This window comes from Glandiceps talaboti, chromosome 3 (assembly GCF_964340395.1).
Source record: "Glandiceps talaboti chromosome 3, keGlaTala1.1, whole genome shotgun sequence".
NCBI lineage: Eukaryota > Metazoa > Hemichordata > Enteropneusta > Spengelidae > Glandiceps > Glandiceps talaboti.
Window position 1 is genome coordinate 419,677 of NC_135551.1, and position 18,630 is coordinate 438,306.

The following is an 18,630-nucleotide window of genomic DNA, read 5'->3' on the forward strand; positions in this document are numbered from 1 at the left end:
TATTTGTGCAATGTAGAACTCATCAGCTATTGAAGATCATTTAAGTCCAAAACCAATAATCTGGCCGAAATTCATTCATTCTTAAACCGTGTAACTTAGCTAAGATTCATGCACACTAAAACCCCTAACTTAGCTAAGATTCATGCACACTAAAAACCCCTAACTTAGCTAAGATTCATGTATTCTAAAACCCCATAATTTAGCTAAGATTCATTCATTTTAAAAACCTCTGACTTAGCTAAGATTCATTCATTCTAAAAACCTCTAACTTTGCTAAGATTCATTCATTCTAAAAACCTCTAGCTTAGCTAAGATTCATTCATTCTAAAAACCTATAACTTAGCTAATATTCATGCATTCTAAAAACCTCTAACTTAGCTAAGATTCATACATTCTAAAAACCTCTAACTTAGCTAAGATTCATTCATTTTAAAAACCTCTAGCTTAGCTAAGATTCATTCATTCTAAAACCCCTTAATTTTGCTGAGATTCTAGTCTGGATGCCAACTGTGGTCTAAAGAGCTACACAAAAAGTTAAAAGAAACATTAAAAAATACCATACAATACAATTAATACTCACTCATTATTAAATCAAAACAATTTCTAAAAAGTGTTAAAAAACACATACGTGGGGAAAATCATCTGTTACAAGCTCTAAGAAAGTTTGAAAAGGTATGTCTTCAACCCTCTTTTAAATGCTGCACTTCGTCTAAACATTTCAACTCTTCTGGAATGGAATTCCATAGTCTCAGACCACAGATGGCAAAAGCTCTATTATTCAACTTATTACAAGATTGTGACTACTATTTGTTCTTAGATTATAATTGGAGTTGTGAACTCCCTCAATCATATTTGTAATGTACACCAGAGCATTGCCGTTCAGATCTTTAAAAACAGGCAAAATGATCTTAAATTCTATCCGTGCGTTAACAGGAAGCCTTTAACAACATGCACTGCTCTATTTTGCCTATTTATTCGACATAATTATATAAATTGTGGTTAGAGATTGAATATATTAAAGTATATATATGCATATATGGCCCAACCCACCGCTTATCGTAATCTCAATGGAATGTCCGGTCTGAAAATGGCATTCGCTAGACTGTTCGGGCAAGCCCTCACATGCGAACTTCGTTCGCTTATAGTTATAGCATCGAAAGAAAGCCCGAACGTCTAGCAGCAAGACTAGATAAGTGTGTGGATATGTCAGTTGCTAGGGAAAGCAGGATAATTGTGTGGATATGAGAGATAATGAAGTAATACACACAAGAGTGCTGTGAGTTATTATTATAACAATTGCTAGTGACATTTATAACAATTGCTAGTGACATTTATAACAATTGCTAGTGACATGATCCCTTAAACACACTTTGTACCAGTCCTACATATGTTCATCTTCCATTATATTGTCAGCTTTACATGCCTTTGTTTTGCAGCAGATGTAAAACTGTAACAATTAATGTTTGGTATGACAGTATTCTATAATTTTGTATTTTATTGTTACAGAGTGGTGAAGTCAATGGTGCTACCATTCCAACAAACACAGGTAAACCCACATTTAAACTGAATGCCTCCAGTAAGGGCAAAAGCATAGATTTTTGGGCCTAGATACATTGTTGGAATACAAAATTCCAAAGTATAGCTATTATACATGATGTACCACTTAATTAGAAAATTAATTATATGAAACTAAATGAAATTTGAATGAATACCTCTGACGTGCAGCAATTGGTAACAGGACAAACGCCACCAAGAGAAATGCCCCTGGACAAATGCCACCAAGACAAACGCCACCAAGACAAATGCCACCAAGACAAATGCCCCCAAACAAATATAAGTAGGACTACATGTATGGTGCACAATTCGACCAAGAAAGGCATGTTTTTAGGGTTACTTAGCATTTCTACTGTAGTGCGAATGAAAGGCGTGATTTCGATGCGTGTACTTATGAAAATATGGTTTTATCACTTCGATTTCGGGCAGTGTACAAAAAAAAAGACTCATTTGCCGTGCTCTAATTGATCAAAAAGGTGTGGTCTAAAAGATCAAAGAAATATCTATAAAAGAACAGTGTAAATCAAAGTTTGTACGGTCAAACTTCAGAATTTTAACTGTTCATTCAAATATCTCTGTACCCATGTATTATCATGAAGTTTGTTTACAGTAATCACAGGAAGATTAAGTTTGTTTACCAAGGTTACATTTACGTGAAACAGAAAGATCTAGTTAATGGTGTTGGATCATATGAATGCGAAAAGAGAAGACACAGTAATTGTAAGGCCAAAGTGAAAGTCGTGGGAATGAAGTGGTAGGTCATGTAAATGATCATACCCATGCTGCTGGTTGAATTCAAAATTTTTTTAACATCTTCGGTCTATTCATTCGTTAGACAATAAAAGTGATAAAACCATATTTTAAGTGTACTCCCCAAAATCGACCATCTAGTTTTAATAACATGTTAAAGCATTTTCTAAAACTTTTAGAGAACTTGCTCTAATACCAATATTGTATTTCAAAATAATTATGGAATGTTACACCGAAATCTAATGAAATTTGATGATCGTCAGAGCAGGTTGAGCAGGGTTAGCAAACTATGTGTACGTGAATGTCGCCAGACAACAAGTCACGAGACGCACAAAGCGCATTGCATTAGCAAGCTGTGCTCTTTTTATTTTCCATAATTTCCCTTTGAACTCCTGGGCATAGCCTTATAATAAATTGGTTATTACCCGATATCACCTCTTCATTCGTCGTATCACTGTTCGTGCAGTTTCCATAACGTGACACTCGTCTAACGAATCATGTCACGTTATGGAAACTGCATTCAGGGCGATGCGACAAACGAAGAGGTGATATCGGGTAATAACATCATAATATCGCATCGATCATAGTGATATGTACATGTTATTTGCCAAATACCATTCCATATCTTGCTACAAGAGGTAATTTTTCCGGTAATAACAGAGAGCCGGAGGCGAGCCATTATACCGAAAAAATTACCTTGAGCAACAAGATGTGGAACTGTATTTGGCAAATAACATACTTATACGTCACCTGCGACTATGAAATTCAATTTTTGAATGTCTAAAAATGCTGTTTCATTTTAAAACAAAATCACTTCCGCGTTATACTGTTGAGCATAGTATCACATACTTCTCTAATGACTACAGTGCGGTTGTTTACATCTCAGCCTTAACTTTATCATCCAATCAGAGTGTGCATCTGCTCAGTAGTATGACATAATGTTTACTATTTGCATATCACTCAAAGATATATTCAAACTTATAATCTTCAGCAGAAAAATGAGTGCGTCTTTGTTTTGCGTACTGTATTCCATTAAATGTACAGAAATGTTCGTGATATACTTTGTTGTTCTAGTTAATCAAAAATTGCACCCTCTGTGGTGGTAATTTTGATATCCTTCATAAATTTAGGAATTCATGTTCACGTTTACGTGACGACCGTGCGTTCGCCGTATCTGGACTGTCGCCGTTCTGCATGGAATTTTTGTGTTTCCCTCTGACACAAAACATACAGTTCAAAGACTTGTTACAATGTATACAATGATGATATTTCATACGGTTGACAATAAATTTGGCATTTGGAAATGTTGTTCATAGCTGTATTTCTTGTTGTCTGCTTGGTTTGTTTATACAAGGGGACGTCCAGTGATCACGTGATACAACAAGCAAAAATACGGCTGTTGGTGAAAAATACACCTGTGTATCTGCAGGGCTCTCGACCAGTCTTGTGTGATATTGTGTAATCATCCCTTACCTTGTAATTACCCTCAAGAAAACCCACTTTAACCCATGACACAAAATGTTTTGAATTGTATTTCAGTGTGCCAAGTGATTGCCATGTATCCATATACAGCCCTAAATGAGGATGAATTGACATTCAGTAAAGGCTGTGTCATTAATGTTGTCAATCAGGATGAAAAAGATTGGTGGAAAGGTGAACTCAATGGTAACACTGGACTCTTCCCCTCCAATTATGTACAGCAACTTACAGAAACGGATTCCTCCACATCAAACAACAAATGTAAGTGATGCTCAATATTTTTCTTATGTTAAGCTGTTTGTTTCTCAGTATAACTATATAATTGTAAATTTATAATGTTAGCACGCTTGCATTCCTGACGGTAAGTTTTAGAACTTCAATGAAATTCCATGAATTGGACACATAGTTGTAAATCATACCTAATCTTGGACTCTGTACTCATGTTGTAGAATTTATTGATTTTTGTTGTAGTTGTTAATGTTACCAGCATACAAATGGATTACATGAATGACATCATATGATGTACACTGGTTGCATCATGACATCATATGATGTACACTGGTTGCATCATGACATCATATGATGTACACTGGTTGCATCATGACATCATATGATGTACACTGGTTGCATCATGACATCATATGGTGTACACTGGTTGCATCATGACATCATATGGTGTACACTGGTTGCATCATGACATCATATGGTGTACACTGGTTGCATCATGACATCATATGATGTACACTGGTTGCATCATGACATCATATGGTGTACACTGGTTGCATCATGACATCATATGGTGTACACTGGTTGCATCATGACATCATATGGTGTACACTGGTTGCATCATGACATCATATGGTGTACACTGGTTGCATCATGACATCATATGGTGTACACTGGTTGCATCATGACATCATATGATGTACACTGGTTGCATCATGACATCATATGGTGTACACTGGTTGCATCATGACATCATATGATGTACACTGGTTGCATCATGACATCATATGGTGTACACTGGTTGCATCATGACATCATATGGTGTACACTGGTTGCATCATGACATCATATGGTGTACACTGGTTGCATCATGACATCATATGGTGTACACTGGTTGCATCATGACATCATATGGTGTACACTGGTTGCATCATGACATCATATGATGTACACTGGTTGCATCATGACATCATATGGTGTACACTGGTTGCATCATGACATCATATGATGTACACTGGTTGCATCATGACATCATATGGTGTACACTGGTTGCATCATGACATCATATGATGTACACTGGTTGCATCATGACATCATATGATGTACACTGGTTGCATCATGACATCATATGGTGTACACTGGTTGCATCATGACATCATATGATGTACACTGGTTGCATCATGACATCATATGATGTACACTGGTTGCATCATGACATCATATGGTGTACACTGGTTGCATCATGACATCATATGATGTACACTGGTTGCATCATGACATCATATGGTGTACACTGGTTGCATCATGACATCATATGATGTACACTGGTTGCATCATGACATCATATGGTGTACACTGGTTGCATCATGACATCATATGGTGTACACTGGTTGCATCATGACATCATATGATGTACACTGGTTGCATCATGACATCATATGGTGTACACTGGTTGCATCATGACATCATATGATGTACACTGGTTGCATCATGACATCATATGGTGTACACTGGTTGCATCATGACATCATATGATGTACACTGGTTGCATCATGACATCATATGATGTACACTGGTTGCATCATGACATCATATGGTGTACACTGGTTGCATCATGACATCATATGGTGTACACTGGTTGCATCATGACATCATATGGTGTACACTGGTTGCATCATGACATCATATGGTGTACACTGGTTGCATCATGACATCATATGGTGTACACTGGTTGCATCATGACATCATATGGTGTACACTGGTTGCATCATGACATCATATGGTGTACACTGGTTGCATCATGACATCATATGGTGTACACTGGTTGCATCATGACATATGGTGTACACTGGTTGCATCATGACATCATATGGTGTACACTGGTTGCATCATGACATCATATGGTGTACACTGGTTGCATCATGACATCATATGATGTACACTGGTTGCATCATGACATCATATGATGTACACTGGTTGCATCATGACATCATATGGTGTACACTGGTTGCATCATGACATCATATGGTGTACACTGGTTGCATCATGACATCATATGATGTACACTGGTTGCATCATGACATCATATGATGTACACTGGTTGCATCATGACATCATATGGTGTACACTGGTTGCATCATGACATCATATGGTGTACACTGGTTGCATCATGACATCATATGGTGTACACTGGTTGCATCATGACATGGTGTACACTGGTTGCATCATGACATCATATGGTGTACACTGGTTGCATCATGACATCATATGATGTACACTGGTTGCATCATGACATCATATGATGTACACTGGTTGCATCATGACATCATATGATGTACACTGGTTGCATCATGACATCATATGGTGTACACTGGTTGCATCATGACATCATATGGTGTACACTGGTTGCATCATGACATCATATGGTGTACACTGGTTGCATCATGACATCATATGGTGTACACTGGTTGCATCATGACATCATATGGTGTACACTGGTTGCATCATGACATCATATGGTGTACACTGGTTGCATCATGACATCATATGGTGTACACTGGTTGCATCATGACATCATATGGTGTACACTGGTTGCATCATGACATCATATGATGTACACTGGTTGCATCATGACATCATATGGTGTACACTGGTTGCATCATGACATCATATGATGTACACTGGTTGCATCATGACATCATATGGTGTACACTGGTTGCATCATGACATCATATGATGTACACTGGTTGCATCATGACATCATATGATGTACACTGGTTGCATCATGACATCATATGGTGTACACTGGTTGCATCATGACATCATATGATGTACACTGGTTGCATCATGACATCATATGATGTACACTGGTTGCATCATGACATCATATGGTGTACACTGGTTGCATCATGACATCATATGATGTACACTGGTTGCATCATGACATCATATGGTGTACACTGGTTGCATCATGACATCATATGATGTACACTGGTTGCATCATGACATCATATGGTGTACACTGGTTGCATCATGACATCATATGGTGTACACTGGTTGCATCATGACATCATATGATGTACACTGGTTGCATCATGACATCATATGGTGTACACTGGTTGCATCATGACATCATATGATGTACACTGGTTGCATCATGACATCATATGGTGTACACTGGTTGCATCATGACATCATATGATGTACACTGGTTGCATCATGACATCATATGATGTACACTGGTTGCATCATGACATCATATGGTGTACACTGGTTGCATCATGACATCATATGGTGTACACTGGTTGCATCATGACATCATATGGTGTACACTGGTTGCATCATGACATCATATGGTGTACACTGGTTGCATCATGACATCATATGGTGTACACTGGTTGCATCATGACATCATATGGTGTACACTGGTTGCATCATGACATCATATGGTGTACACTGGTTGCATCATGACATCATATGGTGTACACTGGTTGCATCATGACATATGGTGTACACTGGTTGCATCATGACATCATATGGTGTACACTGGTTGCATCATGACATCATATGGTGTACACTGGTTGCATCATGACATCATATGATGTACACTGGTTGCATCATGACATCATATGATGTACACTGGTTGCATCATGACATCATATGGTGTACACTGGTTGCATCATGACATCATATGGTGTACACTGGTTGCATCATGACATCATATGATGTACACTGGTTGCATCATGACATCATATGATGTACACTGGTTGCATCATGACATCATATGGTGTACACTGGTTGCATCATGACATCATATGGTGTACACTGGTTGCATCATGACATCATATGGTGTACACTGGTTGCATCATGACATGGTGTACACTGGTTGCATCATGACATCATATGGTGTACACTGGTTGCATCATGACATCATATGATGTACACTGGTTGCATCATGACATCATATGATGTACACTGGTTGCATCATGACATCATATGATGTACACTGGTTGCATCATGACATCATATGGTGTACACTGGTTGCATCATGACATCATATGGTGTACACTGGTTGCATCATGACATCATATGGTGTACACTGGTTGCATCATGACATCATATGGTGTACACTGGTTGCATCATGACATCATATGGTGTACACTGGTTGCATCATGACATCATATGGTGTACACTGGTTGCATCATGACATCATATGGTGTACACTGGTTGCATCATGACATCATATGGTGTACACTGGTTGCATCATGACATATGGTGTACACTGGTTGCATCATGACATCATATGGTGTACACTGGTTGCATCATGACATCATATGGTGTACACTGGTTGCATCATGACATCATATGATGTACACTGGTTGCATCATGACATCATATGATGTACACTGGTTGCATCATGACATCATATGGTGTACACTGGTTGCATCATGACATCATATGGTGTACACTGGTTGCATCATGACATCATATGATGTACACTGGTTGCATCATGACATCATATGATGTACACTGGTTGCATCATGACATCATATGGTGTACACTGGTTGCATCATGACATCATATGGTGTACACTGGTTGCATCATGACATCATATGGTGTACACTGGTTGCATCATGACATATGGTGTACACTGGTTGCATCATGACATCATATGGTGTACACTGGTTGCATCATGACATCATATGATGTACACTGGTTGCATCATGACATCATATGGTGTACACTGGTTGCATCATGACATCATATGATGTACACTGGTTGCATCATGACATCATATGGTGTACACTGGTTGCATCATGACGTCATATGGTGTACACTGGTTGCATCATGACATCATATGGTGTACACTGGTTGCATCATGACATCATATGATGTACACTGGTTGCATCATGACATCATATGGTGTACACTTGTTGCATCATGACGTCATATGGTGCATCATGACAACTTTGTAGGATATTCATTCAGTTTTACATGTAAGTATAATGTCATGATGTCAGTCTTCTATGATTTAAAATACCCTTACTACCAGACTCACTAAAATAAACATAATTCTTGTCAATATTTCTTTTATCAAAGTGATTTTTTTAACTACAGTTTTGAAATATCGTCTACCATTTTACTCTAAACTGAAGTGTTATGTTTGCAAATATTTGAATGATATATTTGTGTGTTGTAGTGAAGTCATAGTATAAATATCTATACTATATATAATCCATACATAGTAATAAATAAATACAAAATCTTCATTTTAAGAATCTATAAAATATTGTGAAATATGATAAAAACATTTGTTATTCATCTGTGTAATTGTTGTTTAACATCATTTTTGTCAACTTCTCACTGTCCACTTTCATATTTTGATTGTTAAGTCAGGTGGGAGCCTTTTAATGTTCTGGGTTCAGTCATTTAATGTCCTGGGTCCAGTCATTTAATGACCTCAGTCCAGTCATTTAATGTCCGGGGTTCAGTAATTCATTTAATGTCCTGGGTCCAGTCATTTAATGTCCAGGGTTCATTCATCTAATGTCCTGAGTTCAGTCATTTAAATGTCCTCAGTCCAGTCATTTAATGTCCTGGGTTCAGTCATTTAATGTCCTGGGTTCAGTAATTCATTTAATGTCCTGGGTTCAGTCATTAGTCCCCGCGGACGAAGTCCGGAATGGGGACTTATGGATTGGGTTCCGTCTGTCCGTGCGTCCTTCCGTCCGTCCGCAGCTGTTTCTTGGATATGCCTGGACCGATTTTTTTTCAAACTTACAGGGGCAACATACTATTGCATACATATGCACGTCAATTTGTTTTATGATACGATCCAATATGGCCGCCTAGCAACCATTTTGTTTGCGAATTTTCCCTGTCTAGAGCCATAACTCAGACATGCTTTAACAGATCTCATTCAAAGTTGGTATTAGGACAGTGTTCTATGACATACATGTGCATATTCATTGTTGTCGTGATACGATCCAATATGGCTGCCTGCCAGCCATTTTGTTTATGAATTTTCCATGTCCAAAGCCATAACTCAGACATGCTTGAACAGATCTCATTTAAAGTTGGTATTAGGACAGTGTTCTATAACATACATGTGCATATCCATTTTCGTCGTGATACGATCCAATATGGCTGCCTGGCAGCCATTTTGTTTGTGAATTTTCCATGTCCAAAGCCATAACTCAGACTCCATTTTCATCGTGATATGATCCCCCATACCCAACCAATCCTTTATTGTTGGAGGCATATTCCATGTCCAACAAGCACACACAACATATCTAAGTCTGTTTGTTTTAGGTTCACAAATGTTGTTGCGTGATCAGAGTAGTGATAATTCCTTAAAACCCAATTATAGCGGGGCCTATGTCATTCTCAATGACTTGTTTAATGTCCTGGGTTCAGTCATTTAATGTCCTGGGTTCAGTCATTTAATTTCCTGGGTTCAATCATTTAATGTCCTTTGTTCAGTCATTTAATGTCCTGGGTCCAGTCATTTAATGTCCTGGGTTCAGTCATTTAATTTCCTGGGTTCAATCATTTAATGTCCTTTGTTCAGTCATTTAATGTCCTGGGTCCAGTCATTTAATGTCCTGGGTCCAGTTATTTAATGTCCTGGGTTCAGTCATTTAATGTCCGGGGTTCAGTCATTTAATGTCCTGGGTCCAGTCATTTAATGCCCTGGGTCCAGTCATTTAATGTCCAGGGTTCAGTATTTCTTTAATGTCCGGGGTTCAGTCATTTAATGTCCTGGGTCCAGTCATTTAATGTCCTGGGTCCAGTCATTTAATGTCCGGGGTTCAGTCATTTAATGTCCGGGGTTCAGTCATTTAATGTCCGGGGTCCAGTCATTTAATGTCCGGGGTTCAGTCATTTAATGTCCTGGGTCCAGTCATTTAATGTCCTGGGTCCAGTCATTTAATGTCCGGGGTCCAGTCATTTAATGTCCTGGGTTCAGTCATTTAATGTCCGGGGTTCAGTTATTTAATGTCCTGGGTTCAGTCATTTAATGTCCGGGGTTCAGTCATTTAATGTCCTGGGTCCAGTCATTTAATGCCCTGGGTCCAGTCATTTAATGTCCAGGGTTCAGTATTTCTTTAATGTCCGGGGTTCAGTCATTTAATGTCCGGGGTTCAGTCATTTAATGTCCTGGGTCCAGTCATTTAATGTCCGGGGTTCAGTCATTTAATGTCCGGGGTTCAGTCATTTAATGTCCTGGGTCCAGTCATTTAATGTCCTGGGTTCAGTCATTTAATGTCCGGGGTTCAGTCATTTAATGTCCAGGGTTCAGTCATTTAATGTCCGGGGTCCAGTCATTTAATGTCCGGGGTTCAGTCATTTAATGTCCGGGGTTCAGTCATTTAATGTCCTGGGTTCAGTCATTTAATGTCCGGGGTTCAGTCATTTAATGTCCGGGGTTCAGTAAGTCATATAATGTCATGGGTTCAGTCATTTAATGTCATGGGTCCAGTCATTTAATGTCCTGGGTCCAGTCATTTAATGTCCTGGGTTCAGTAAGTCATATAATGTCATGGGTTCAGTCATTTAATGTCCTGGGTTCAGTCATTTGATGTCCTGGGTCCAGTCATTTAATGTCCTGCGGTCAGTCATTTAATGTCCTGGGTTCAGTCATTTAATGTCCTGGGTTCAGTGATTTAAAGGTGATTCAAAATGCTCACATTCACTATTGGTATTTTGCTAGACGACATGTTTGTGAAACGCATTCTGGTTTTAAAACTTTTAAAAAGCGTCTGCAAACACCTTAAAATGACCTTTTTTCAGTCAGTTCCCTTCGGATTTACTTCGAGAGTTTTCGGGTATTTCCGGTCCCACCTAGACCACGGGATCTTATGACGTCATAAGGGGTACTGGTTAGCACGTAGCCTATGACGAGCGTAGTCAACAGTTGAATAAAACTCAACAGCGTTGTGAAAAAATACATTGCTGGTTGTTGTAATAGACATCAGTAAACAAAAACTACAGTGTACATGTCTTATTAACCAAATTTACCGATATTTACTCACACTTTCTGACTAATTACCAGTGTCTGTGGGTATAAATGCAACAATACTGTGTCCCCATATTATGGCAAAATAAATCAAAACGGCTAGACTAGATATACATAAACACTTGTAATGCCGCGTGTTTCACATTCATTGACTTTTATTTATCTGATTTTTTATTATTTGCCGACAAGAAGCATTACGATACCGCCGTGACGCGTTGATGGCATTCCGAGGACGGCATATTTTAGCCCATTCGTACTCGCGTCGCCTTTTGAACGGCGCATTTAACAACAAAGTAAACATATTTCATCTCGAATAAATATACTAGCTATTAGAATACCAATGGGAAACTTCAAGAAGGTGTATCAGGACATGCAGTGCCACAATATATTTGTATTTGTTGGTCCCATAATACACTAATTGATTCGATTTGCTCCAAGCATACCGGGAAGCACGCTCCGAGTCATTGCATCATGTAAATGGAACTGTGACCGACCTAATTTTGCTGTCCATATATAAAATGAGAGTGACCTGTAAATGTTTCATAGATTTCGTTGTGGTCTTGTATTGTCACATGTTTGGCTTGTGAGCGCAAGTTTACATATATTATTTTCGGCCAGGGCTGTCTGGGGCGCAATACTCTAGTCCGAATCTGAGACCCATGTAAAACCTCAGAAACTCGCATTCGGATCGGACTGAACAGAAGTAGGTCTCATCGACTTGTTGGGGACTCGAATTATTGCTTGTTTTTATCACGGTATACAGGTGATTATTATATATCGGTAGGTGGGTAGTGTTGTCAAGTTTTGTGCAGTCACTGCGGCCGCGGCGGTATACGTAGGATAGCCTTCCGCCGATCAAAGCTGAAGCAGTGTATGTACGTCTAGTTGCAGGCTTTCTCTCTTAACCATGTGCTGGGGTCACGACCTTGATTGCCGCATGCCGACGTCAATATTGTCCAATCATATATAATATCATGAACACATTGCGATATTTGATTTGTTGGTTTCCTAAACTGTATACTTCGAATACCATGATTCGATACAAAATTGTTCTAATGAATATTAAATAGGCTTGTTGTATGAAGTGATATCGCAACAAGGGAAACCATACAAGTTTTCTTCCAGACGAGTTGCTAAAGTCATATAAATAACAACACGAAACTCACGAAATTTCCTTAATTCACTTAATTCTTTACAATTTTATTGCTGATAATATGGGTAATCTAATAGCTAGTATATTTTTAAGAGATAAATATGTTTACTTTGTCGCTAAATGGGCCGTTCAAAAGGCGACATCAGGGAGTACGAGTATAGTGGGCTAAAAAATATGCTGTCGATGCGTCATGCGGGTCAAAAGTATTGTAATGCTTCTTGTCGGTAAATAATTAAAAAAATCAGACAAATAAAAGTCACTGAATGTGAAACACACGGCATTACAAGTGTTTATGTATATCTAGTCTAGCCGTTTTGATTTATTTTGCCATAATATGGGGACACAGTATTGTTGCATTTATACCCACAGACACTGGTAATTAGTCAGAAAGTGTGAGTAAATATCGGTAAATTTGGTTAATAAGACATGTACACTGTAGTTTTTGTTTACTGATGTCTATTACAACAACCAGCAATGTATTTTTTCACAACGCTGTTGAGTTTTATTCACCTGTTGACTACGCTCGTCATAGGCTACGTGCTAACCAGTACCCCTTATGACGTCATAAAATCCCGTGGTCTAGGTGGGACCGGAAATACCCGAAAACTCTCGAAGTAAATCCGAAGGGAACTGACTGAAAAAAGGTCATTTTAAGGTGTTTGCAGACGCTTTTTTAAAGTTTTAAAACCAGGAAACATTTCACAAACATGTCATCTAGCAAAATACCAATAGTGAATGTGAGCATTTTGAATCACCTTTAAATGTCCTGCGTTCAGTCATTTAATGTCCTGGGGTCAGTCATTTAATGTCCTGCGTTCAGTCATATAATGTCCTGGGTTCAGTAAGTCATATAATGTCCTGGGTCCAGTCATTTAATGTCCTGGGTCCAGTCATTTAATGTCCTGGGTTCAGTCATTTAATGTCCTGGGTTCAGTCCTTTAATGTCCTGGGTTCAGTCATTTAATGTCCTGGGTTCAGTCCTTTAATGTCCTGGGTTCAGTCATTTAATGTCCTGGGTTCAGTCATTTAATGTCCTGGGTTCAGTCATTTAATGTCCTGGGTTCAGTCATTTAATGTCCGGGGTTCAGTCATTTAATGTCCTGGGTTCAGTCATTTAATGTCCTGGGTTCAGTCATTTAATGTCCTGGGTTCAGTCATTTGATGTCCTGGGTTCAGTCATTTGATGTCCTGGGTTCAGTCATTTGATGTCCTGGGTTCAGTCATTTGATGTCCTGGGTTCAGTCATATAATGTCCTGGGTCCAGTCATTTAATGTCCTGGGTTCAGTCATTTAATGTCCTGGGTTCAGTCATTTAATGTCCGGGGTTCAGTCATTTAATGTCCGGGGTTCAGTAATTCATTTAATGTCCTGGGTTCAGTCATTTAATGTCCTGGGTTCAGACATGTTTGAAATGATGTTGAATGTACTCTTTCAGATTTGTCATTGTCATTTATTTATGACAACTTTGCATCCTTTTTTTCTGCTGAAAATCTGATGTCTGTTTTCCTTTAAAATGATATAATATGCCTGCCTTCTTCATAAACACAATGTTTAAAGTCTGATTTTGATAATTCTGTAAACTTACTCTATCTGTAACATATTTTTTCTTTAAATGATTAATGCTCATGCCATCATTATGATCAGTTAAAAATCATACTAATCATTGTTAAAAGTGTTACATATCATATCATGGTGTCATTTCAAAGCTATATGTGTATCCTGATAGCTATTGTCATTTCCTACATTGTTACAGGAATACCAGTATCATCTGTTTATCTCCTACCTACCTGAGACCCACTACCAAAATTTCTTTTAAAAAAAAAGTTTTAATAGCAACCAACCAACCAATGCAAGCAGTCAACTCACTGAGTTATCAGTGCATGGAGAGTGAGTGGGTAGCCGGGCAAAGAACTTCCAGAAAAAAAAAAAAACATTGCAAGACAAAAAAACATGATGTCTACAAGATGTGAAGATTCCTCGCAACAATAACTTGGTCTTTGTCTGTGAAGTGTTCAGAAAATCTTCAGCAAAAGTCTCTGGATTTGATTCGTATTTTTGCAATAATTTGGAGCTACTGTGTTATTTTGGTAGTGGGTCCAAGTTTTGTTTGTGTGCTATCAATCTATCTTCTTATCTTTTCAACCTTGTATTGCTTCATTCATTCTGTCTGCAGTGTGGTATGTTGTTTACAGCTTCATCTACATACCACATCTATGCACCCACATTAAGGTCATGTTAAAGGTCAAAGTTCATCATGTTGACCCACTACCATAGTAGCACAGTCTTTCACTATTAAATGCAAGCCTTCTGTGCAATTTATGAGAACGATGTTTTGTAAGTTATAATGTGTGTATTCCTTGATCTCCCATCTGAGTTGTAAGTCATCTTGAGTGTGATATTTGAAAATATTCTAGAATGTGAAATAGAAAATGAGAAGTGAAGTATGCTATGAAATATAATCATGTAAATATAAACACTGATGTGTCAAAAATGATAATTCCAGTTATCAGACAGACAAAAGATTGTACACTTTGGCCACTAGAAGTGCTGTTCAAACACAGCTATTGGACCAAAAGTGTTGACCATGATAGTTGAGTACTATAGGCTCCTGTGAAAGAATCATTATTTCCTGGCATTTCATGTCAAAAGTAGGTTGCATTCTCAACCAGACAATTCTACAAACTTTTAATATAGTAATATTCTTTGATACACAACTCAACTTAGTTACTTTATTCATGTCTACCATTCAGCAAAGAATTCAGTTACCAAAACATAGACATAAACACAAGTAACTTGGTTGTGTATCAAAGAACTTTACTATATTATTGAAGTTCCAACCATATGAACCTGTTTACTGAGATTCTACAAACTTTGTTTGAAATGACATAATTGAGTTGTTTTAGCCACATTTTGTTGACTTCTTCACGTACCCTACTCTTTCTTCAAATGTGGGACGCTTTCTTGTGATACTTCTTTTGAAAATGACTGCCGGGTGGGTAATTGGAGTGTGGCAATATACCAAAATGACTGCCGGGTGGGTAATTGGAGTGTGGCAATATACCAAAATGACTGCAGGGTGGGTAATTGGAGTGTGGCAATATACCAAAATGACTGCAGGGTGGGTAATTGGAGTGTGGCAGTATACCAAAATGACTGCAGGGTGGGTAATTGGAGTGTGGTAGTATACCAAAATGACTGCAGGGTGGGTAATTGGAGTGTGGTACTATACCAAAATGACTGCTGAGTGGGTAATTGGAGTGTGGTAGTATACCAAAATGACTGCAGGGTGGGTAATTGGAGTGTGGTAGTATACCAAAATGACTGCAGGGTGGGTAATTGGAGTGTGGTAGTATACCAAAATGACTGCAGGGTGGGTAATTGGAGTGTGGTAGTATACCAAAATGACTGCAGGGTGGGTAATTGGAGTGTGGTAGTATACCAAAATGACTGCAGGGTGGGTAATTGGAGTGTGGTAGTATACCAAAATGACTGCAGGGTGGGTAATTGGAGTGTGGTAGTATACCAAAATGACTGCAGGGTGGGTAATTGGAGTGTGGTAGTATACCAAAATGACTGCAGGGTGGGTAATTGGAGTGTGGTACTATACCAAAATGACTGCAGGGTGGGTAATTGGAGTGTGGTAGTATACCAAAATGACTGCAGGGTGGGTAATTGGAGTGTGGTAGTATACCAAAATGACTGCAGGGTGGGTAATTGGAGTGTGGCATTATACCAAAATGACTGCCGGGTGGGTAATTGGGGTATGGCAGTATACCAAAATGACTGCCGGGTGGGTAATTGGAGTGTGGCAATATACCAAAATGACTGCAGGGTGGGTAATTGGAGTGTGGCAGTATACCAAACTATGAATATAACAAATTATTTCCCTTGGTTAGTTCATATAAAATAAAATCCCCTTGCTCTGCCTGCCAGCCTTACCAAAAATGTTCTGACTTATTGCTATTTTTATTTTGTTGCAATATTCAAATACACATGTTATTAATACAATATATTGGATTAGTCAAAGATAACAATTATTGAGAAGAAAAAATCCAATGTCAACAACCAGGTAGTAGTCTTGTAAAGCAAGCATCAGACTTCTGTAAGCTGGCAAGTCAGCACATGTTCTTTTCTATTTTTGACGATTTTTTTTTTTTGGGGGGGGGGGGGTATTTTTTTAAACAAAATTTAAATATGTGAATGGGCATTGTGACCGACACCATATTGGAAATCAGTCCACTAGACTGAAGTAAACAGCCACTTTTCAAAAGACACCATTGACGGCAGACAACAAGCAATGTAATATGCTCTAGAATTATATGCATCATACCCCCTCAACAACAAGTGTTTGTTCGAAACAGGGTTTCACTAAAAGCAAAACTGCATAGTGGAAGAGCTGAACAACACAACCACTTCTACACATTACAAAAACAAAAGAAAGAACAACAACAAAAACAATAAAACAGTGGAGCTATTCTGATCTGTCACTTGGTTTTTTTAGTGACAATGCATTTACAATAGCAAAAATTCTTCCTTTTCTCAATGTGACATTTTTTAAAGAAATATTTGTATTTAGGGGTGCAAAATATCTATTAAAAGTAAAATCAATTTTGTAGAATGAGAACTAAAACTCACCACCCCTCACCCCCCACCCTCACCCCCAGCCCCCAAAGTGGAAACATTTAGTTTTTTATCCTACATTGAACTATTGATCTTACTCCTAAGTCAAAGATGGTTTGAGTCAGTCAGGTGAGTTTTAACAATTATAGATGATACTGCTGTATTTAAGAAAACTGCCTTCCCTGTATAAAAGTCAAATAATACTTGTCAGTTGTATCCCATTGGTTATATTGCAGGTAAATAGTGGTATATATTACTGTGTGTAGTGTTACAGTAGTTGTTCACTGTTAAAGTCTAGTGTTACAGTAGTTGTTCACTGTTAAAGTCTAGTGTTACAGTAATTGTTCACTGTTAAAGTGTAGTGTTACAGTGTTCACTGTGTAGTGTTACAGTAATTGTTCACTGTTAAAGTGTAGTGTTACACTTACAGTAGTTGTTCACTGTTAAAGTGTAGTGTTACACTTACAGTAGGTGTTCACTGTTAAAGCCAGTTTGATTTCAACACTATAATAGACTTTGTACATGTAGAATCTGTGCCTTTACTTTTAAACATTTCTATAAGAAAACCTTGGAAAGTTGCCTTGGGATAACAATAACAAATCTATAAGTCCAGTATGTAATATGGCAATATTGCATTTTTTGTTTGTTATAATGTATGTATTTGTACATTCAAAGTACAGCTAGCTGCAAAGAACTCAAGAATCACTTGAGAAGAGTATTATACTACATGAGCACTCACGCACATCTTACAGCTCTGTTATAGTCATGATGCATTTTTATGTGTGTGTGTGTGCACGTGCACGTGCACGCTTATATGCTTGCATGTGTG

General features: G+C 38.2%; 1 protein-coding gene across 2 annotated transcripts in view; it reads left to right on the forward strand.

The window, feature by feature from the left end:
• The window catches only part of LOC144432808 (intersectin-1-like), a 305,852-nt gene that overhangs the window by 223,474 nt on the left and 63,748 nt on the right, over positions 1–18,630 (forward strand). For both annotated transcript variants that reach the window (XM_078121087.1, XM_078121088.1), the window contains 2 exons: positions 1,507–1,546; positions 3,844–4,044. In XM_078121087.1, the coding sequence (XP_077977213.1) occupies positions 1,507–1,546; positions 3,844–4,044 (241 nt within the window). The remainder of the gene's footprint in view (positions 1–1,506; positions 1,547–3,843; positions 4,045–18,630) is intronic.